This window comes from Akebia trifoliata, chromosome 5 (assembly GCF_017979445.1).
Source record: "Akebia trifoliata isolate Shusen 1 chromosome 5, ASM1797944v1, whole genome shotgun sequence".
NCBI lineage: Eukaryota > Viridiplantae > Streptophyta > Magnoliopsida > Ranunculales > Lardizabalaceae > Akebia > Akebia trifoliata.
The window spans coordinates 24,584,153-24,606,518 of record NC_141379.1 but is presented as its reverse complement, the minus strand read 5'-3'; the positions used below and the strand labels follow the sequence as shown (position 1 = coordinate 24,606,518).

Sequence of the window (22,366 nt, the reverse complement as noted above, 5' to 3'; positions counted from 1 at the left end):
CAGGAAAAGACTCGGTTGTCCAAAATTAGCTTTGATGGGCATGAAAGAATAAATATATTGGGTTTGAATTAACTCGGCAATACATACGTGACTCGTGAGTGAAACAAAAAATAGGACAAACTCACCGAGTCTCTGTCGGTCATCCAGATTCTTAACTGCTAGTGATTATGAGTCGGCTCTCTTATCACAGCTGGCATTCCTTCCTTCTTCGACGAGAGTGGAAGCCAAAGCTCCTCATTTAATTTTCTTAAAAAAAAAAAAAAAAAAAAAATTGTGAACCAAAATAAATCGAAACTCAACTCTCATTTCTCCCCCAAATCTAACAATGTTCACCAATTGTTACAATTTTCGTTCGATTTAGCGAAAATCAGGGAGTTGTTTTAATGGAAGAAGTTGAAGCCTCTGGTGTTGGAATCATCATCAACAACATCAGATCTCTTCTTCAGTTCTGGTTTGTTTCTGTTAGGTTTTCGAAACCCTAGTTTTCGCAGATTTCCAACCATGCACGGGCACAGTAGGCTTGGTCATGTGAGGTCCAATGGAGTTAATTCTCCACTCCCGACAACATCAACTATTACTACAACTCCTCCTTCTTCACCGCCATCTTCACCTAGATTCAGACACAGTCGGTCCAGGAAATCTATCTGCGGAGGCAGCAATCGAACAACCCCTCCATTGAAGCTCCATAACTTCGCGGAGCGTCTCGTGTACATTCTTATTTCTGCTGTTCTTCGGAGACGTGGAATTCTACTCTTCGCTCCTCTTTTCTACATTTCTGGTATGTTGATGTATATGGGTTCGTTAAGCTTCGATGTTTCTCCTCGTAAAGGTGTCGGCATTGTCGTCGATGAGCCTCCTCTGCCGGGTTCGATATATCGAAGTCCTCAGGTTTTCGAGAATCTCTGGCCGTTTATGCAGTTTGATAGCAACCATAGCCACAATGCGGTATGATTTTTTTTTTCTTTTTTACTTTTCTGTATGTATGATTGCTTAGGAGAAAATAAATTTCTGGAGAAAAATGGATTTCCTCATAAAATGGTTGTTGTTGTATAATTGCACCTTGAAAAATGCCAAAAGGAAAAAAAATTGGGCTGGTTGGTGGTACTTGTGAGAGTAACAGTTAACAGTTTGGGAGAATTGGGAATATTTTCCCACCAATTTGGGAAAATTGGGGTCAGGTTGAAGAATATTTTCTAACCAATTTGGGAAATTATTTGTTTTTTTCTTGAAAATGCATAATCATACACCTGCAATTTGCATTTTCCTGGGAAAACCATCAATTTTTTTTTCCCGTGGAATCAGTCATGCAGACCGTGAAAGTTTTCTTGGGTGTTGCATTTTGACTGTTTGTTTGGTTGGCATGTTGTGTTCAAATTTAAAGAGTTTCAGTATGTAAAATTGCTTTTGTATATTTCCATGAAAAAATGCATTCTTGTCATCTAACTGATATAATGACATTTGAATTCATATTTAGTGCAATAGAGTTAAGCACATTAACTTAGTTCAATTTGCCATTGATGCGAATTTCACTTAGCCCTCAAACTTATATGTTTGGGTGAATCCCTCAACCACCACCGTGGCATTATTTCGCTCAATGGTTCTGTTAGCTCAGTTTGCAATCTGCCATATTATTCACATTAACAATGTGAATTTTAGGTTTTTCATAAAACTTCTTGAATGACCATCTTTTTTTCCTTCAATAATATGGTGTACCATAGTATTTACATTTTATTTGTAAATTAATTTTTGATAAAAATTCCAAGGTAAAATGCAGTTTGACATACACAAATAAGTGTAAAAGAAAAATACCAGTCTCAAACAAGGGTTGAAACTCTACATCAAACCAACGACTGAGATGAGATGATGTTCATTTGCAATGAGAAATGAAATGAATCTCTACTAAACATGTACTGATCACTAGGATTACTCGAATTTTTCCCATACCATATCTTCATTGTAAGCTGAATTGTTAAGTAGGTCCATTAGTTCTATAATTGATGCATGTACCAATGTACACTGGACACCTCATTTTTCCTCATGGTTCTACCAGTTTTTTTATTTAAAATAATGGAATATAATTGATAAAGCAATAATTAAGAGAAGAGAAGTCCCCCACACCCACCCTCACCCCCACCCTCCACAAAGGAAGGTCGAGAAGATGTACGAGAGAGAGCATGGAAAGGGGAAAGAGACCAAAAATATACATCAAGGGGAACACCTGAAGATACGTCAGGGGTCGCAAATTGTCAAGACAACATCATGCCCCACTCGAAAAAAAATAATAATCAAAGATAATATGCCACCAATTCCCTGGAGATATATATATATTTTTTTCCAATTTCTTTATTTCGGTGACCTTAACAATTTTTGGCTCTTCCAATTCTAGCTGGTGCTTCATTAAGTCTTTAGGGATTTGTAGGGATACAATGGAGTAAAGAACCAGAAAGCCGTATTGGGAGAAAATAAGTTACAACTAACACAAAAGAAAATAGTGTTAGGAGTTTTTTTTTTCAGAAACTCATTATGGAATCCATAATTGTGCACAAAGGGGTGTTTTTGTTATCATTAAAATTTGCTGACTATATAAATTAATTTTTATTTGACAATGATATTGCACGATTTTTTTAGAAAAAATCTTGAGGAGGTTTTTTTTGCAATTAAAATAGACACATGAGGGGGATATTTTTAAATACACAAAAGAGTTTGTTTTTGTTAATTTTAAAACATAACATGAGGGAGGATTTTTAATTCATTTAGGTTTTACAAGTATGAATTCTTACTACTTATTTTAGTTTAGTGGTAGACCAAGCAGTATGGGTTACTCTTCAACTAGTAGTTGGTAGCTCTTCAACTACTTGTTGTAAATTTATAATTTTGTTTAACATTATGTTTAACATTCATATTTATTATATTCAATTTTTATTTTATTTTATTTTTTATTATGTTTTCTAGACTTTTGTTGATTTTTTCCGAAGGTTTTCCCTTTCCAAATTATTCCCGACCCCAACTTTGATGCTCATGACAATACTTTGCACTTGATCTGTGAAAAATTAATGTCTACAGCTATTTAGATTGGATTGAAGTAAACAAAGAAAGAGTGGAAACTGACCTAAACTAGACTGCTAGTGCTTAACATTCATTTTATTTCAACCTTAGTTGGATTACTGTGTTGCTAAAATGATTCAAACATCGAAAGACACAGCTCGCGGACTTGTGTCCCCACCAATCATCCTCATCACTAAGTCATAAAAAAGACAATGAGAGGAAGAAAGAAAAGTGATGCAACAACTATGCAATTTCATATGACTATTTACTAATAAAAAATTTAAAGTAGAGTTATTTTGAAAACGAATCTAAACATTGTTTGCTGATACTTGAGAGTTGAGATTGAGGCTGCGAAGAGGCCCGAGATCTACCATGTCTGTCAACAGTATCTCACTACTTTGCAATATCCATGGGGTAATCAGGTCATGGTACTACTTTCATAAAAACCTCCGAGAGCACCAAAAAAACATCCAATTATGTTGTAAAGAATGGTCTTGAATCAGGAAAATAACAGTACATTAAAACTAGAAATGTTGAACTCAAGGCACGAGATCGTTTTCTTTAAAACGTTATTCGCTCCCAACTCAAGTAAAACTCAATTTTGCAAAAGAGTTTCTAATGAAATGTTTCCAGGATACAATGGGCCCAATCTCTTGATCACAATTTGTCTTCTTGCAAAGACAAAGAATTGTCTTGATAACTCAATCGGATTAGAACAATTATCATGGCTGTTTTTCTCAACAGTTACGATTGGATGGCTTGAATTTTTCTGGATCCAATCTAATGGTCATAGGGTGAACAATCACACCCTTTTATGCGTTTCTAAAGAGATGCAATTCTTTGTGAACCAAGGAAACGCCTATTGGATTGTGGTCAAATGTGTTTAACCCGTGGTCAAACCCCATTTACCAACGGCCCAATATACATTACGTGGTCAGACCCCCTTGACCAACATCCATAGTGTCGGTCAAGTCCATCCAAATCACCAATCTATACCCACTACGATCATTCAACGGTTGAGATTGAATCTTGGTGTTTGATTCAGCAAATAGAAAATGCTCCCCAAGATCCTTGCAACGATGTCTATGTCAGAAGTGCAAAGTGTGTCTCTAAAGCGCCTTAAACACCGTCCTTTCGCACAAGGCATGTACTCGTGCGCGAATGCAGTAATGAGCCATCATTTAGCAACAAAGGGAAACCTCTTAAACAAATAACTAAATTAGTTATTGAGATATCTCATATATCTTCAAGGAGAGTCTTCTCTTTTTCCGATGTGGGCCTATTTTCTTTTAGGAGATAAAATCCACAATCTCATTAGAATACAAAAACTCCCTTCAACTTACAAAAACCCAAAAACATTAAAAAACAAATAAACGTTTTATTTATTTTATTGAATCTAATAAATATTAACAAAGTGAACCACTCCCCTTAGTTGAACTTGAACAATGAGTTAGTTCACCATGGACTGAATTCTTTCCCTGGGACAGGACCCATTGAAAACTCTATTGAAAAAAGTCGGTCTTTAGTCCACCTTGGACTTCCTAAATCCTGTTAGAATTTGATATAAGAATTCCTCCTAGCTACCAAATCATCCATAAATCTTGGCAATCAAAGCCTAAATATTTTTTATTTTTATTGAAAATAGTTGTGCAATTCACAAAATGACTTCAATTTATCTGCTGGCACTGATCCTTGGTGTACATTTTGCATTGTTTCTTGCATTCTTTTCTTCAAGTGTGATAGTTTTTATTTGGCACATGCCAACTCCTGTACGTGCTTCATGCTTGTAGTCGTTAGGCTTAGTTGAATGCATGGTTTAGAGTTTTGTACTGTCTCAGGATTCTTCTGATGAGACATGCCGGTTTCAGCAGCATTCAATGCTTGGAATTGTCTCAGATTATATTGGAATTTTCCAGAATATTTTGGTCGAGATAGTCTCAGGTTTTCTCATGACCGAGACATTGCATCAATACAAGATTTTAACTCTGGTTGAATAATGAAAAATTCATTATTTGGGCAAGATTTTCTTTTTCGTTACCTGCTTTTGAGATGAATGAAATCAATGCAAAATAAATTGCTTGGAAAATTTGCAGCTTATGACAGCATGGCATCCAAAGTTACGTCAAAGTTGGAAGCCTTGTGTCAACCGGAGTACTTCTCTAACAGGTTTGAGTTTCACATATTCTATTTGTAGTTATGACAATTTTGGTTTTACATATCGATTGAGACAATCTGAGATGTAAAAGTCCTTTGAACCAAGAAGAGCTTCCATAGAGAGCAACAAGAACTTAACTACTTCATGACTTGTGATTTTGTAGAGCCTTCAACTAGCAATAAGTGCTTCTTCTCAGTGTGCCATCATAGGTCTTCATTGTACATGCCCAGACCATTTTAGCGGTCTTCCCTTTATTTTATATTCTATTGGGTTATGTTTAATTTTTTTTCCTAGTCTTACATCTCATCTTTCTCTGCATCGTCATCTCTGCTAGCTTATTCTATGTGCATGCTGTTTTTTGACCACCCAACATTCAGCTCCATAAAACATAGCTGGTCTTACTGCTCTTGTGAAATTTTCCTTTTTAGTTTGAGTAGTATACATTGGTCGCATTATACTCCAGAAACGCTCCACTGTAGCCACCCAACACAAATATGGGTCACATTCTCACTAATCTCCCAATCTTTATTGATAATTGAACCTAAATGGTAGTAGTGCTTGTGGGGGTATTTCTAGCTCATCAATCTATTCTCTTATAATATAGGAGAAATAGGGTTTTATATGTTCTTAAAATGTTTGGTGTTTTTCTTCCCAATAGTCACTTCGTTGATTTTATCTAGTTGTTGTACCATGCTTGTCAAATTATTAATTAGAAGCCATTTTTTTCCCCTTTTCTTAATGGTTCTCAGAATTGCCGAGGTCAAACGGTTTTCTTATAATTGAAGCAAATGGTGGTTTGAATCAACAACGCCTTTCGGTATGTTTCTCTTTTAATCTAGCTTTCTCATGTGGAACATATGTTTTGACCCAATTCTCTAATTTATTCTTATATTTTCTTTAGGCTATTCAAATTTTAAACTTATTAGTTGCTTTCGATGGGATAAGGCTTCATTGGTGATTGATTACTCAACTTCATTGGGCATTAAATTTTACAAATTTATACTTAGTGACATAATATCCTTGGTTTCTTGTGTACTTGATAAAAAAGTTTAGTGGCTATTTATAGTGCAAGATGAGATAACACAATTTAAGAAAGGTCTAAAAATGCTAATGAAATAGGGTTAGGAGGCCACTAGGGAGGGAGCGGTGAACTCAAAACTGTGTTTCTGAATCTCAGGTCTATAAGCCCTTGTTGAACTGTCTTCATTTTGTGGGTATCTCCTCAGATCAAACCATTTGGATGGAAAGAGCATTTGGGAAGGACGTTACTGTATCTATCATAAAAGAAGTACAACTGGATCGCTTTTAGCTCCCTTTCTTTAAGGGGTGTTGGGGACTTTATGGAAGGCGGTGAATGAATCGCAGAAAGATTCCTACATGGACTTCTATTCGAAAAATACTTTTGTGACCATGTTAGCCAAGAAATAGGGAGTTGAAAATAATTTGGGTTATTGGCCCAAAAATTTGGTAGGAAGGACGTACAAGGTCATCTCTAAGACTTTTGCTCTAGAATCTGTGAAGTTCTTCCTACTGTTGCTCCGTTGGAGCATGGGGCCTTTGTCCATAAAAAAAGAGTTAAAATAAGAATTGAATTTTTGCTAAATTGGCTCTGCAAATATTTTGAGATTATTTTTGGTGGATGCACACTTTACAATGTGCTACTGAGTGCCATCAAATGCACTGATGTCCCAAAGGCTTTTGACACAAATAGGGAAGTGGTCCCAACTAAATTTTTGTGGTGCATCCCAACAAGCTCTTTGGCTTATGCTTGTCATTCAACTCAATTGATTTGCATTTTGATGTTCGAACAGATATGCGATGCGGTGGCTGTGGCAGGACTACTAAATGCTACACTTGTCATTCCAATGTTTCATTTGAATAGTGTTTGGCGTGATTCCAGGTGACAATTAATTGATACTTATTTGTCCCATATTATTCCACTTTCTAATGTTTGATAACTCTTAGCATGGGATATTTAGAAAATGTTCTTCAAAAAGCATCAAATAATCAAACTTCATTACATTATTCATATTTTTGGCATCAGGTGTGACTGGTTTTCATTCTTCATCAACATTTTATTTCAGAAGAAATATGCAAATGTTACGTTATCTTTTCATATGCAATCTGTGAAATTGCAAACGTTTACTGAATTCTTTTTGCTCACAATTTGCTGCAGCAAATTTGCAGACATATTTGATGAGGAATTCTTCATCTATGCGCTCAGAAATAAGGTTGAAGTAATAAAAGAACTTCCAGAAGATATACTTCAGCAGTTCGACAATAATATAAGCAGCATAGTGAATTTGAGAGTTAAAGCCTGGTCAAGTCCTGCATACTATATGCAAAAGGTCCTTCCAAAGCTGTTGCAGTTGGGGTATGCACATTATCTTACAACAGTTTGGTCTTTTTCTTTGTTTTCTTGCGAAAAATATCATTAAATTATCATGATATTTGATTTGATTTATTTGTTTATTGATTGTTTTACATTTTAATATCCTTGGCGTATGAAAAGGAAATTGAATTCTTCAAGAAATATCCTTGAGAATTTCTTGAGAGTGAGCTATGTGACTATGCTTTTTTTCTCTGGTTCTAAGCACAATTGTTGTCTCATACTGACATGGGGATTCTTTTTGGAGTTAACATGCAGCACTTGTAAATGTAAAACCTTACTTAGGACCTTTTATTATTATGGACTGCCGTGACATGGCTGACATATTGTACAATATGACATATCATACTAATTTTTGTGGTTGACAAAAATGTGGCTTATGTAGAATCTATCGACGGCATTTTTCTATAAGAAATTGTATTCTGAGGAGTATGGGGATCCACAAATCCTAGATAATATGGGCTTTGATTCCATCTCGTAATAGCCACAGTGATTAAAAAGGTCAATCAACATTTGTTTTACAACACCTACTATATGGTTTTCACAGGGCTGTGCGAATTGCTCCCTTCTCCAACAGATTGGCTCATGCGGTTCCCTCAAATATCCAGGGCCTTAGATGCTTGGCCAATTATGAAGCATTGAGGTTTTCACAACCAATCAGAACACTTGCAGAAAGTATGGTTGATCGAATGATTAGGAATAGCTCGTTGAGTGGTGGGAAGTTCATTTCAGTGCATCTTCGTTTTGAAGAGGTGTTCTTGTGTCTCTTTGATTCTCCTATGAATGAAATTTTTCTTGGGTTCTTATATATATATAGAGTAGCATTTGGCAGACAACGTTGGGAGAAAAAAATTGTCCTATATGGCTTAAAAGTTTTGGATTGGACTGATTTTATGTGAGGATGATTGCTTTGGTGAGGAGATCATCTTCACAAAAGATCAGCCCAATCTGGAACTTCTAAGCCCATCAAAAGTGATTTACAAATTAACATTAAAAAATCGACGGTCCACAATTCCAAACTACTTTTGATGGGGTTAGAAGTTTTAGATTGGGCTGATTTTTTGTGAGAATGATCTCCTCACATAGTCCATTCCGAAACTTCTAACCCATATAGGACAAATGTGTTGGTTCTGTGTTCTCTCTAACATTGTCTGCCGAACGCATATATATATACATATATAAAGGGTCCCATTGTTGGCAAAACATTTTTCAAAACATGGGTTAGAGGTTTTGGAATGGGCTGATTTTTGGTGAGGAGGATCTCTACGGTGAGTAGATCATCATCACCAAAAATCAGCCCATTCCAAAACTTCTAACCCCATCAAAAATGGTTTACAAAAAATGGACGGTCCACGATTTTTCAACTTGTAAACTGGGGCTAGAAGTTTTGGAATAGGCTGATTTTTGGTGACGATGATCTCCTCACCATAGAGATCATCCTCACCAAAAATCAGCCCATTCCAAAACCTCTAACCCATGTTTTGAAAAATGTTTGTTGCTGAACATTTCCCATATATATATATATATATATATATATATATGGGAAATGTTCAGCACCCTAAGTTTTACCACACACTTTAACAAACGTTTTTTGTCCTACATGGGTTAGAAGTTTTGGAATGAGCTGATTTTTGGTGAGGATGATCTCTATGATTAGAAGATCATCCTCCCCAAAAATCAGCCCATTCCGAAATGTTTAGCCCCATGTTTACACGTTGAAAAATCGTGGACCGTCCATTTTTTGTAAATCAATTTTGATGGGGTTAGAAGTTTTGGAATGAGCTGATTTTTGGTGAGGATGATCTCCTCACCATAGAGATCATCCTCACCAAAAATCAGCTCATTCCGAAACTTCTAACCCATGTAAGACAAAACGCGTTTGTTAAAGTGTGTGGTAAAACTAAGGGTGGCGAACGGGACCCTATATATATATATATATATATACTTTTATCTCATATTATTTCTAAATGCTGGTCTTTTTTCTATACAGGATATGGTAGCTTTTTCCTGTTGTACTTATGATGGTGGTGATGAAGAGAAACGTGAAATGGATAATGCTCGAGAAAGAGGTTGGAGAGGAAAGTTCAATAAAACTGGTCGAATAATAAGACCAGGCGCAATTCGGATGGATGGGAAATGCCCACTAACTCCATTGGAGGTATTCCCTCATATTTACATATGGTGATGCTGGATATTTGATTTACGTTATTTATTTTGGCCAACTTACATCACTTTATAATTCATTTCCAAAGATCATTTTACAATTGTATTCATAAACTTGGTAGGATCTAGAATCCAAAATAGTGAATTTCCATTTGCCTTGTTATTGGGATACCTCATTACATAACATGATAAGATGTAAACCCTTTATGCATTTTCTTTGCATTCTTATAATAGGATGTTTATGCACTTTTTTTTTAATGTGTCATCAATTTTGTTTTCATAAAGAATATTCCATTTAGAAGTATATCCGAAAAACTGCACAGTGAGAAGTATTGTTGAATTCTGAGGCCACGGCCAGAAAGTACAATAAGGTGGTTGATTGCAGATAATGTGCAATGATGCATATGACTTCCTCCCATCAGGGGCGGATTTAGAGTGGGGGCACTTGCCCCCACAAGAGTTTTCAAATTCTATGGATTAATGTGCTATTGCAACAGATTTTAGCGGGGGATAAAATTTTTTTACTACTATTGCTCCCACAATTTTTTTTCCACTCTTAGTTGCCCCCACAACTATTTTTTTCACTCTTATTTGTCCCCACAATTTTTTTCTACTCTTGGTTGCCCCCACATGAGCAAAATCCTGGCTCCGCCCCTGCCTCCCATGATGTGAATAGTGCTGAGCAAAAAAAGAAAAAAAAACTGGTGCTTACAAAACGATGCAATTTAGGTACTACCTCACCCCGAAATTTCAGAGGCAACTCTAGGACAATATGCTCAACTAAAGAAACAATGAGCAACACAGATCCAAATGGGAAAAAAGGATCTATTAGTCAACCAACTTTACAACACAATCCAAACAATACCAGAACTTACTCGATTCATTTAACACTCAACCTAGTTTTAAATGTACTCAATTCCCAAGAACAACAGAACTCACAAGGGATAAAAGCTCCTTTATCACCCCAACTTTGAACAAGGAATTAAACCCTGATAAGAGTTAACCACCTTTAGAATTTCTAGAGTACAAGGCTGATTGTGATAACTGAATAGAAGCTGTATATATCTATAAAATAAAATCAATATTTAATGCTTTTTCTTAAGTAGACAGACTTATTTTTTGATTTTTTTTTTTGTCCATCTACATTATACCAGAAAAAAAGAAGGAAGGCTTGATTAGTTAGAGTATAGCTAGATCTCTTGATTCCATTTCTTGGAATTTAAGTCTCATACATAACCTGAATGACTGGGATTTGATATTTTGGTCGTTCTGCTGGAGAGATTTTGAGCTCATTTCCCCCTTGCTGTAGTTGCAAATTCTCGTGTTTGGAGATGGTCTACTTCGCATCTTTTCTCAGTGCGGTCATTTTACTTTAGATTATTTCACTCCAACTAGCCACTCCCCTCCCCCTCACCTCTCCCTAATGTCTTTTGGAAGTGTTAAGTTCCTTTTGAAGCAACTTCTTGTTTTTTTCTTTTTCGGACAGTCTTGTGGGATATGATTCTTACAACGATCTCATCAACAGGGGCTTCTATATCCCTTATGGATGCCTCGTGCAAATGAGCGGATGAGACAGTTGTTCATCTCCTCATTCATTTCCAGTTTGTATGATACGTATAGGAAGTATTCTTCTTGCACTTCCATACCGATTGGGCCATGCTTTATAAGCATATTGACGCTGGTGGAGGAATGGTCAATCAAGATGTTCAGTCTGAATGGCAACATTCTATGGAATCTTCTTTTGTTTGCGGTCTTATGGATATATGGATGGTGCAAAACAACAAAGTCTCTAACAACAAGGGAGAAGATGGGGATAATGTCAGCTTGAATTCCAAGTTCATTTTGTTCAAGTGGTCTTCCATTCTTTGGGATTTTATAGGATCTCTTGAGAAGTTTGTTTTTAAATGAAGAAATTGGTCATAGGTCTCCTATTTAAGCTTTCTTTTGTTTCTTTATTATTCTTCTTTTGGGTTTTTGTAATTCTCTTTCACATCCCTTCCTTGTATTCTTGACTTTCTTAGCCACATTGCAATATCTGTTTTACTCATAGAAGGAAACTTTGAAGTGATACTGAAGCAAAAGGTTCAGGTCATTTAGGGCTTAAAAAGTTTGAGACAAGTCATCAGACATGTACATGTAATTATTTGATATCCAATGAGTGCATGAATGATGTGCAACTTGTGATTTTCTCTGTGCACAATAACCAATGTGTATAAAAGGTAAAACCTGGGTATCAAATATTGTTATGCTGTATCAAATATTGTGGGTGCGTATATAGGGTTCATGTGTTGTATAGGATGGTGTGTGTAAGGTAATAAATAATAGATTAATAATTTAATATAGCTTAAGACCCTAACTAAGGATTTTCCAGAACTAACAAGTTGGAGTTAAGAGCTCTGTTCTGAAAATTTTCTGCTGATGTGAGTATGACATTGTTAAGGCAAACAAGGGCTACCTTGATATGGGAATCGAGGTTACCTTGTTTCGCCAGTCAAGTCCCTGTTTGAAGGATGGGTGCACATGGGCAAGGAGTTTCATGGCAAAGAGGCTTATGTGGAGCTTGACATCCTTCGCGGTGTGTTGTGGGATTTGGAAGGAAAGGAATGCATGTTCTTTTGAGAACATCGAGTATGATTTGTACAACCTTATTTTATTTTTATCCATCATTGGCCTCTTCTTTTGGTGTAAACTATTTAAGGAATTTAGAGGTGTTTTCCTTGAGGATTTTATAGGGAAGTAGGAATGGTTTTGTAGCATTGCAATCAACTAATTTGCGTTTGTTTCGTATGTTATTGTAGAACATCTCAAGCTCCGCCTTTTTGTTCTAATGAAATTTACTTTTATATATATATATGGGTCCTGTTCAACAAACAACGTTAGGGAGACAACATATTTGTCCTATATGGGTTAGAAGTTTCAGAATGGGCTGATTTTTTGTGAGGATGATCTCATGCTATGCTTACGCACAAGACTACCCCTCTTCCCGAAAGCTTCGCGGGGACTACTTTACGACGACGGACGACCGCCCGTAGGGGGTTTACTGCACAAGGCCCCTGCAGAGGAAAAGCTTTATCCCAGCGAATAGAAGATGCTCAGCTCCGCACAACATAGGGATTGGCACGCTTTCGGGAAGAACATAGAAAAGTAGAGGATCAAGCATGCGGAACACGGCGATCATTAGAAATTCACGAATTAGAGATGCTGTAATATACTCTTTCCCATAACTTCTCATACCAGACCAACCCACTGAAATGCAAATAGGGATCAGAAATGTGGTCAATATCACGAAGAATAAAGAGAGACCGTCTATACCCATATAAAAATTGATGTTTTCATAAGGAAGCCATCGAAGGCTTTCCACAAATTGAGATTTGGCCGTAGAAGGATCGAATTGTATCCGAGGAACAGGGGGATACAAAAAAGTAATAAGAGAAGCGCACAGACCAATCAATCGTATCGGTCGTATTCTTGAATTTGGAATGAAAAGAGGAGTAATGCTTCCTAGCACGGGACACGGAATAGGACCACTTAGATCGGAATAGCATTCACAGAAATGTTCTAACATAGAGTAGAATCGAACATTGAAGAGATTAGTTGACAACAGTCAAAAGATGGGCGCCTAATTCCAATACAATAGGGGTCTATCAGTGCAAGTCAGCTGAACACCGTGATTGATGAGTGGGTTAACCTCTCGCCCAGTGGCCCCCGAAGCGCTACGGACCTTTTCGGCTTCGCTTCCACCCCTTAAGGAATTGAGCAGCCCTCTCCACTAAGGGGCTCGGGCCAGCACCATCCTCTGCTTTGTCGAGTTCGTATAATAACGAAGCAAAGGCGGACACGCTTTCCCCGCCTTCGCCTTTGCTTTGGAGCAATTCTGCGACGAGGCCATTCCAGGCCCCTGACCGAATGTCAGGCAGCGTATCGAGAAGACGGTGCTCCAAGACGGATTTTGGAATCCTCTTTAGGAGGATATCCCTATAGGTCCGGAGAAGGAAAGGATCTTTGTCCCTCAGCCGTTCCATTTCCTCTCTTTCAGATCCTACTCTCACGTAAGGAGCAAGATACGGCCATAACAAGAACATGACTACACTACACCTATTTCACCGAATCCAGAAGTATGAAAAACGTCCTCTCTGTAAAAATCTTTCTCTTCCATCTTTTTGGTAGAATCCGATTGTTCAGTGGTATTAGAATGATAGGCGAGCTCGGTATTGAAAGATAATTCAAAGAAAAGAGGAATCCGTGTCCTAAGGCCTGATCACAGATATAACGGTCACCTTAAGTTTAGGCAAGGGAGAAAGACGGAAGAAAGGGATAGATTGAATTGATAGGCTCGTGCAATCTATAGTCTAGATTCCATTCCCTCGATCCACTCTCATTTATCTATGTCATTTCGAGAGACGAGAGACGAAAGAGAATGAAGGTATTGGGCCATACCAACCTGAACTTAGTATTATATTAGAATAGAAGATTGCTTCATCTTCAAGGATTGGGTGGAAAAACAGTTTAAGGAAGGGTCTAATATGAGCTCTCTCTAAGTAAGTTTTGGTGGACCCTCCCCCAACCAATGCCATTCAGATGGTAACAGGAGAAGAGAAGACCCATTCTGGGGGCAGTTTCCTTAGGAGCAGGTTGAAGAAACTTCAAAGGGGATCCCAAAAAAAATACCTAAATAACTCTGGGAAATAGTCATCTCCAAAAAGAGGTATTCACCTTATCAATTATCAAATCAATGATGGGTTCTATTTGGTGCCTAAATTGGCACACGGATTGACCAACCAAATATTTGTCAGGCTATTGTTCTCTTGTTGCCTCGAATCCATGGAGTAAGACATCGACTTCTCAATAAGAGAAATTCTGTTGATTGCATGATGGACTCCCCTGAAAAAACATTGGCGCGCGTGTAAACGAGGTGCTCTACCTAACTGAGCTATAGCCCTTGTGCTTGTTATAAATATTTTAACATGTAGATAATTTCTTGTCAAGATGAATATTCCATGATCCGATATGATAGCTCTCTGATCTGTTTTCTGCCAAGGATTGGTATTGCTTAGAAGTAAGATTCCATCTATAATCCATCGATGTGATGGGTCCCTTTTTGTTTCTCTTTTTGATGATAAATGACCTACTTAACCCAGTGGTTAGAGTATTAAAGTGGTTTAGAATTGTGGACCGTCGATTTTTTACCGTTAATTTGTAAATAACTTTTGATGGGGTTAGAAGTTTCAGATTGGGCTGATTTTTTGTGAGGATGATCTCCTCACCATAGAGATCATCCTCACTAAAAATCAGCCCAACCTGAAACTTTTAAGCCATATAGGACAAATTTGGTCTCCCAACGTCATCTCCCTAACGTTGTCTGCCGGACACTAGATATTGTTATTCTGCTGTATTAAAACTGATGTCCTTTGTATACCAGTATTTCCCCTTTTTAAGTATGCACATTTTTCCTATTTCGTGGCATTTTTGTTGTTTTCCTTATAAATACAACAGAAACTAATCTTGGATTCGGTTCGATTCTACTCAGAATTGGCATCGCTATAGTTTTAGTTTACAATTTCTTATGCACCATGAATGAATTCAATGGGTTCTGTAGGTAGGAATGATGCTTAGGGGCATGGGGTTTGACAATACCACATCAGTTTATGTTGCCGCTGGGAAAATTTATCGTGCAGAAAAATATATGGCCCCACTTCGACAGTTGTTTCCGTTGTTAGAAACAAAGGATACTTTGGCCTCCGAAGTGGAACTTTCTCCATTTAAGGTATCGTTCTTTTCATGATAGGCCTCTACATCAAAATTCAGAATGCATCATCACTCCATATACTATTGTTTACATTACTTTTTGACAAAACCATCTGTCACTGCTAGCAATAATTAATCAGTTCAGTATTTCTTTTTCTTTTTGTTATCGTTAGTTGCTTCAACAAGGAGCAGATAGATGTTTTATAATAGCTGAGTTTCTGATGTAGGGCTACTCATCTAGGTTGGCGGCTCTTGATTACACGGTGTGCCTTCACAGTGAAGTCTTTGTCACAACTCAAGGAGGGAATTTTCCTCACTTCCTGATGGGTCACAGACGTTATGTCTATGGAGGACATGCGAAGACAATCAAACCTGATAAAAGGAAATTGGCATTATTGTTTGATAGCCCAAATATCAGGTAGTTCTTATTGACGACTGCTGCAAAATTTAATATGAGACGTAACTCTCTTTATCTTTTCTGCTTCAAGTAGGTGAATCTTTTCCATGGTTAGCTTTTTCAAGTTACACCTTTTGATTCAAGTATTTGGAAACTTCTGTTTCTTGAAGAAAATGTGTTATTTTCTGAAAGTCCTTCATCTGAATTGTTTCTTACAAAATAATTTTTAGATGCTTTACTCATGAATTGAACAGATTTACCTTTCAAATTTTACACTTTTTTTGTTGATGTTGATTGAGCTGGTTTCACATGTTGTCTTACTATTTTGCCACGTTCTTTACTATTTACATTGTGCGAAATTTCCAAAAAAGTTAAGAGTTATCTGGTTTACATTGATTAAACTTCCTATTTCATGTGCTTCCTGTGGTGCTAAAGTAAACACTGAGAACATGATTCCACATTCCTTCAGCTTTGCATTGCATCTAGAAGATATTGCATTATTTATCTAGAAGATATTACATAGTTTCAATCATTACTAATTGATAAAGTCGAACAATAGATTTATGCAAAGTTAATTGTTCGACAACAAAAGTAGCTCAACTCATTATGGATGTTGAGCTTTCTATACCTGTTGATAAGATGGGATTCTTAACTGATTTGAAGCAACTATATTCTCTTATTATGTCGTGGGTGAGTGATGTAACCAGACTTACTATCTTTAATTCTCAAATATATAGGTTTGATTGGAAACCATTTTTAGCTAACAACTGATATGTTCTGTAAAAGATACTAAGAATTCAGTTATGTCGTGAGCATGGGTGTCAATTTTATTTAACTTAGGTATTGTTAGCACAATGTAACCTTTTGAGATTGAATCTCACCTAATGGTTGTAAATCAAAACCCTTCGTTTGTTGAAGAATATTTCTTACAATGTTACAGTACAAACAATTCTTCACCATGCCTCATTCATATGGTTGATTTACCACACTATATTTTAGAGAAAACATGCTAAACTATGGTAGCAATTCATTAGTTGCTGGAAATTCTAAAAAATTGATAACTCTCTAAATCTGGTAACCGAGCTCAAATTTTAATATGATCCTCTAATCTTTATTATTGATTTATCATGCTCTAATTAATCTTTATCAAATTGCTTGATAAGATATCAGCTGTTGTTCCTTTTAGTGTTAAACCTTGAAGTCACATCAAAGTTTTAAGAACATTATTAACTTAAACCTTTAAACATAATGTCATGTGCTTCACCTTATTTCACCTCACACGTGACTTTACACATATTGAGTAAGAAGCCAAAGATATTATTCACATGCTAGCTAATGCGCTTTAAAATAGGAAATGTGGATATTGAACTTTACTACCAAATTTTGCCATACCCACTTGTAATCTCCTAAAATTAGCTTAGTGCTCCCTTGATTTTATTAAAAAGTTACAGTTGGATCTTACTTTAAGGGAAATATTCTCTTTCTTGCCTTGACGTGGAAGCATTATATCCCCAACATTTTTTCCTTATCAGTCCTTGATGTATCTTGCTGTACTTTCCTTTCTCATTTGATTTTCTCTTCATCTCTATGTCTTTTAGGTTGAATCCTCCATCTATCTCTTGCTTTTTTAACCCATTTTTCAACCACAAAAGCTATTAGTCCATCTGTTTGCATATATATGGGGGTGGTTCATGGGACAATAATTGTGACAAAATCTATGAAAATGGTTTTTTGCAAACCACTTTTGATGGGGTTAGAAGTTTCGGAATAGGCTGATTTTTGCTGAGGATGATCTCTATGATGTAGAGATCATCCTCACCAAAAATCAGCCTATTCCGAAACTTCTAACCCCAATTTACAAGTTGAAGAATCATGGACTGTCAATTTTTTGGAAACCACTTTTGATGAGGTTAGAAGTTTCGGAATGAGCTGATTTTCAAACCCATATAAGACAAAAACCATTGTCATTGATTTTTTCACACACACACACACACACATATATATATATATAGACAGTGTCTGTGTCCTGCCCCTTTAAAATATCTATCTGGAACACATGATCCCTCTTGAGTTTTGGGCTGTTTTGTTGAGATTACAATTCTCTCTCTCTCTCTGATGTTGGAGCATCTCCACGCTGGGCGGGGTGGCCCACAAGGTGATGGGATGGCCCATGAGGTGGGACCCTATGATGGGGGTGACCCACGAAATGCAACCAACTAAGGGGGAGGGCTTTATCAGGGACTCTGGGATATGAGATAAAGTAATTTATCTCACGCTCACTATCATTCGCACCTTTTGTGGAGAATTGATTAATGTCCTGCATCAAATTGGTATCAGAATAGGTCTCGTGTTAGAGTTTCCTCCTCAATGTGGGTGGATGATGCATGAGCATCTCTACATTAGGCTGGGTGGCCCATTAGTAGGGTGGTCCATGAGGTGGTACCCTATAATGGGGTGGCCCACGGAACGGGATCCACTAATGGGGAGGACGTGACCGTGTATTCTGGGCTATGAGATAAATGAAATAATCTCACGCTCCTTATCAGTTGTGGCTTTTATTGAGTATTGATTAATGTCCTGCATCTGTGTGTGTGTGTGGAGCAAAGTATGACAAAAACCTAACTACTACTTGTTATGAATCAAAGGAACATTTTTATGAGGAATGCGTCCTCTTTATAATGTGAGTCCTAAAGCCCATCCTTCCTTACTACTTGCTAGGGACAGATGAGTTTCTTGCTTCATTTCCGGTTGTTCTTGTTAAATAACTTCAACGGCCCACCTTACACTAGGATCTATATCTGATAGGTCAATTAGAATACATTCAACCTAGGTGAGATATTCTCCGCTTTTCTTTGACCTCATGAAGGTACCTGACGATATATCATACAGCATTTCCTTTTAATTTCCCTTGAGGAAATACAAATGTGCCTGATAAGTATGTTGAGATTACAACATAACATCTAGTTTCCTAAATTGTAATTCATATATAGTTTTTTGTCTGAGATATCTTTAGTCAAAACTCAAGATGTTGGATCTCTAATTCTTCCAGTCCACTGCATGATTTTCTTAATCTAAATAGGAATTAATTTTTTCAGAAGGTTTTTCTCTCTTCCAGAGTATGCATGTCATCTAGTATTTTAGATGGAGTAAAATTGGAGCTAAAAGACAATTTCTCTGGAAGAGATAAAAAAATTCCCTGAAGAAATCAATTCCAATTCAAATATCCATCACAGTTTTTTTTTTTTTCTGTTGCTTTTAATATGACATGATCAACCACAGGTCCACAGCTAATGACAAGTGAACCTATGATTCACTCATCTGTTTTGTTGTTCATCGTTGCGCTAGCAGCTTCATGTTGCATCAAGATCTTTAGGAGAAGATCTCTAATTTGGTTTATTAATCATGTTAATATTGCATGAAGTATTAGTTGTTTCTTGGTTAATAATTTCTTTATATTTTACTCTGACCCAATTCTTTGGGATAAGACTTTGATGATAATGACTGTTTTTTTCCATTTGATTAATGAATTATTGTAAAATCTCAAACACCATGTGCAAGGGATGCTTCATCACAGTTTCCTAATGCAGATGGGAGAGTTTCAAGCGCCAGATGAAAGAAATGCTTCACCACAGTGATCTAAAAGGCATTGAAATGAAGAAATCCAGTAACTCACTCTACACTTTTCCCATGCCAGATTGCATGTGTAAACAAGTAGAAGCAAGAAATGTAGATAGTAACACGATGGTTGTTATTTAACTTGGATGGATGATATACAGGATACTCGGATCCAGGTATGATTGGTTGATACATGTAATTTGTTAGTAATAATCATTCAATTAGATTGTTGAATTATTATTATTTATTTTTTTCAACATAACTTGAGCGGAGATTTCACGTTGTCTTGATTTTTCTGGTTCATTGATACTGTAATCTGATGTTCAAATCTCAAAATTCCTTGTACATGTGGTAACAACAGATTAGTTATATGATAAAATCTTTCATGGTCCCTGCTCTGTGATTTTTCTAATTGATAATCCTAACCATGTCAGACCAATGTTGTACAAACTGGCCCAGCTGGTCAACCGAAACACGAGTGCTCTAGCAATTGGGGTGTGGAAAATATATGGGCATCGTATTAGATTTCGACATATTTCCACGAAATATACTGAAATATTTTCATTTCCACAAAGTTCCGACATGAAATTTAACCGACAGTTTCTTTTTGTATATAGTTCGGTGGAAATCACTATTCATTCCCGTGAAATATTTCGATGAATAGTGAATTTCAACTGAAATATCATATTTTAAGTATGAAAATGCCATATTTCAATGGAAATATTTCGAGGAATAGTAAACTTTGACCGGAATATTCTTTTTTGAAAAAAATTATAATTGATTTTAGAAAGAACTTTTAAATTACACATTGCATTATTAAAAAAATATTGCACACGGCATTCATCCATTGGTGTAAATCAATTATGATTAGTTAGTTATCTCATCTATTTCAGCTTATTTTATTGTATTCTATAAGTGTAATAGTATGTCTATATAAGCATGGACATAATTAGCCATGTTTTAATTAGTTGGATACATTAGCAACTTATTTAAAAAATAAGAAATATAATAACACATGAATGCAATTTAATAGTTTCTTCATTTCAATGTTTTACATATTAAGTTATGTGTAGTTAATGCAACTTATTATTCTTATTTCCATGTCGCAAAACGTTATTTGTTCTTCAATTTCACACTCCATGTGGTTCTCTATTGTATCTTGAAGACTTAATGGGTGTGTTTTAATGCTTATTTTATCATTTCTTATAGGGTCAACGGACATTCCTTCAATATTTCTATCATTCCAAAAATTGTATTAATTTTCACACTAATTGAAATATTTCCATTTCCAGACTAATTGAAATTTAATACCTTGCATATGGGAAAGAGTTTTTGAGTATTTTATTTTATTTTTTGGTAGTTATTCAAAAATAAATATTAAAAATGGGCCAAAATTCAAAAAAGAAATTTACTGAAAAATGAAACATAGATTTAAAATAAGTGAAAATTTTGTAATTTGCCCCTATTAATTTTTAAATTTTTTCCAAAGATTACATGTGTAATATGCATACAATTCGAGCATAATATGTGAGGTTCAAAAAAATGCATTGATTTATTTTATTTTATTTTTTAATATTTAAAAAGTTCATGTGTATTACATGCATGTTTTCATTTAAAGAGCTTGTTATTCTGAAAATAATCTCAAAACATTTCAATATTCAATCCAACCTCTGTTGACACATCCTTCATGCAACAGTAATGGTATCTTGTACTTCCTCTAATATAGAGGTGATCTATTTGGGTAAATACGAAGCAGCAAGCCCTAATGTGAAAGCAATCTAGATGTCCATTCATAGAAGAATTCTTGAAAGCCAACCATGGTGAAGACTTGTCATCAACTCCAACCAATGCAGCTGCCAATTCTTTGAAGTGTTGTTATGTCATCAGGTCATCCAGTGAAAACTCTGGGTATCAGAACAAAGACGCAGTCGTAGATGGGAACGCAGAGAATCATGGAAATTAAGAGTGATGAATGTTATTAGGAGTGTGGCAGCAGGTATTTGAAAGTCTGATCCTAAATTATCTGCCCATGCTTGGTGAAGTGGATAGCAGATTATCTGATACAAGATCCAATGCTTTGTCAAGAAATCTACTTCACAAAGACTAAGGGGCACACCTTGTGTTATATATATGCTAGAAGCAGATAATATAGAAACATCGTATCCACGTTCAAACTATTCAATGGTCCTTGAGATTTTAATGGTGTAAATGAAAAGGACTATTTTTCAAAACCCAGTTTTCTTATAATTCTGGGTAATATTTTCAGAAAGAAAAACTGTATCGTATCTATGTTAGTTTGGCTAGAAACCTTATCAGGGCTTCTGGGAGGGAAAACCAGTAGTATTTGTTTTTGGTGTCTGAACATATTCTCTACAACGAGGGAAAAGGTCCAAAATAGAACCAAACAGGAAAGTTTTCGAGTCCGTGAGAATCAACTCAACCACTCCTATGGGCTCCCTTCTCTTGGACAGTTGGGGATGAGGGGTTAGATTTCCAATTCCTTGGTGCTGCAACTTACGTGCGGGTGATACAAATGGGTTGTTGTCTTCTTATCTGAGATTTTGTCAATATGTTTGGTACTGAGCAAGAAAACAACCATCGAATGCCGAATCCAAGACCCTAACTTAGGTTCTCTTGAATGAATGTAGAACAGGATCAAGTTAGCTGAGGTTAAACTCACAGATAATCCAAAATTAAATTACACCAGTTAAAGAATGAGCTCTTGGTCTTGCGTTCCTCTGGGTCTCGATCAGCTCCAAACACATGTGTGCATGGTTTGTGCCCACCCTGCCCTTGGTGAAAAAAAACAAACTTTCTTATTTTATCACCTTGTGACAGTAAAAAGACATGATCAGAT

The 22,366-nt window shown here is 36.3% G+C and overlaps 1 protein-coding gene across 4 annotated transcripts; it reads left to right on the top strand.

The window, feature by feature from the left end:
* The first annotated feature begins 212 nt into the window (after positions 1–212).
* LOC147401728 (O-fucosyltransferase family protein) lies at positions 213–22,039 on the top strand. Of its 4 annotated transcripts, XM_086443093.1 has the most exons (11): positions 215–945; positions 5,139–5,211; positions 5,950–6,017; positions 7,012–7,100; positions 7,377–7,574; positions 8,137–8,341; positions 9,580–9,747; positions 15,349–15,516; positions 15,725–15,915; positions 19,482–19,685; positions 21,206–22,039. In XM_086443093.1, exons 1-10 carry the CDS (start codon positions 502–504, stop codon positions 19,648–19,650), a joined length of 1,773 nt encoding a protein of 590 aa, XP_086299219.1. In that variant the 5' UTR covers positions 215–501; the 3' UTR covers positions 19,651–19,685; positions 21,206–22,039. The 4 variants fall into 4 exon arrangements, with proteins under 4 accessions (XP_086299220.1, XP_086299221.1, XP_086299219.1 ...); XM_086443092.1 differs by lacking the exon at positions 21,206–22,039 and having other exon boundaries at positions 19,482–19,900; XM_086443094.1 differs by lacking the exons at positions 19,482–19,685; positions 21,206–22,039 and having other exon boundaries at positions 213–945; positions 15,739–15,892.
* The last annotated feature ends 327 nt before the right edge of the window (positions 22,040–22,366 follow it).

Coding starts and splice junctions, on each gene's coding strand:
- LOC147401728 (XM_086443093.1), top strand. CDS start 502: ATGCACGGGCACAGTAGGCTTGGTCATGTGAGGTCCAATGGAGTTAAT. Junction 946..5,138: donor GCAACCATAGCCACAATGCG/GTATGATTTTTT, acceptor GAAAATTTGCAG/CTTATGACAGCATGGCATCC. Junction 5,212..5,949: donor CCGGAGTACTTCTCTAACAG/GTTTGAGTTTCA, acceptor AATGGTTCTCAG/AATTGCCGAGGTCAAACGGT.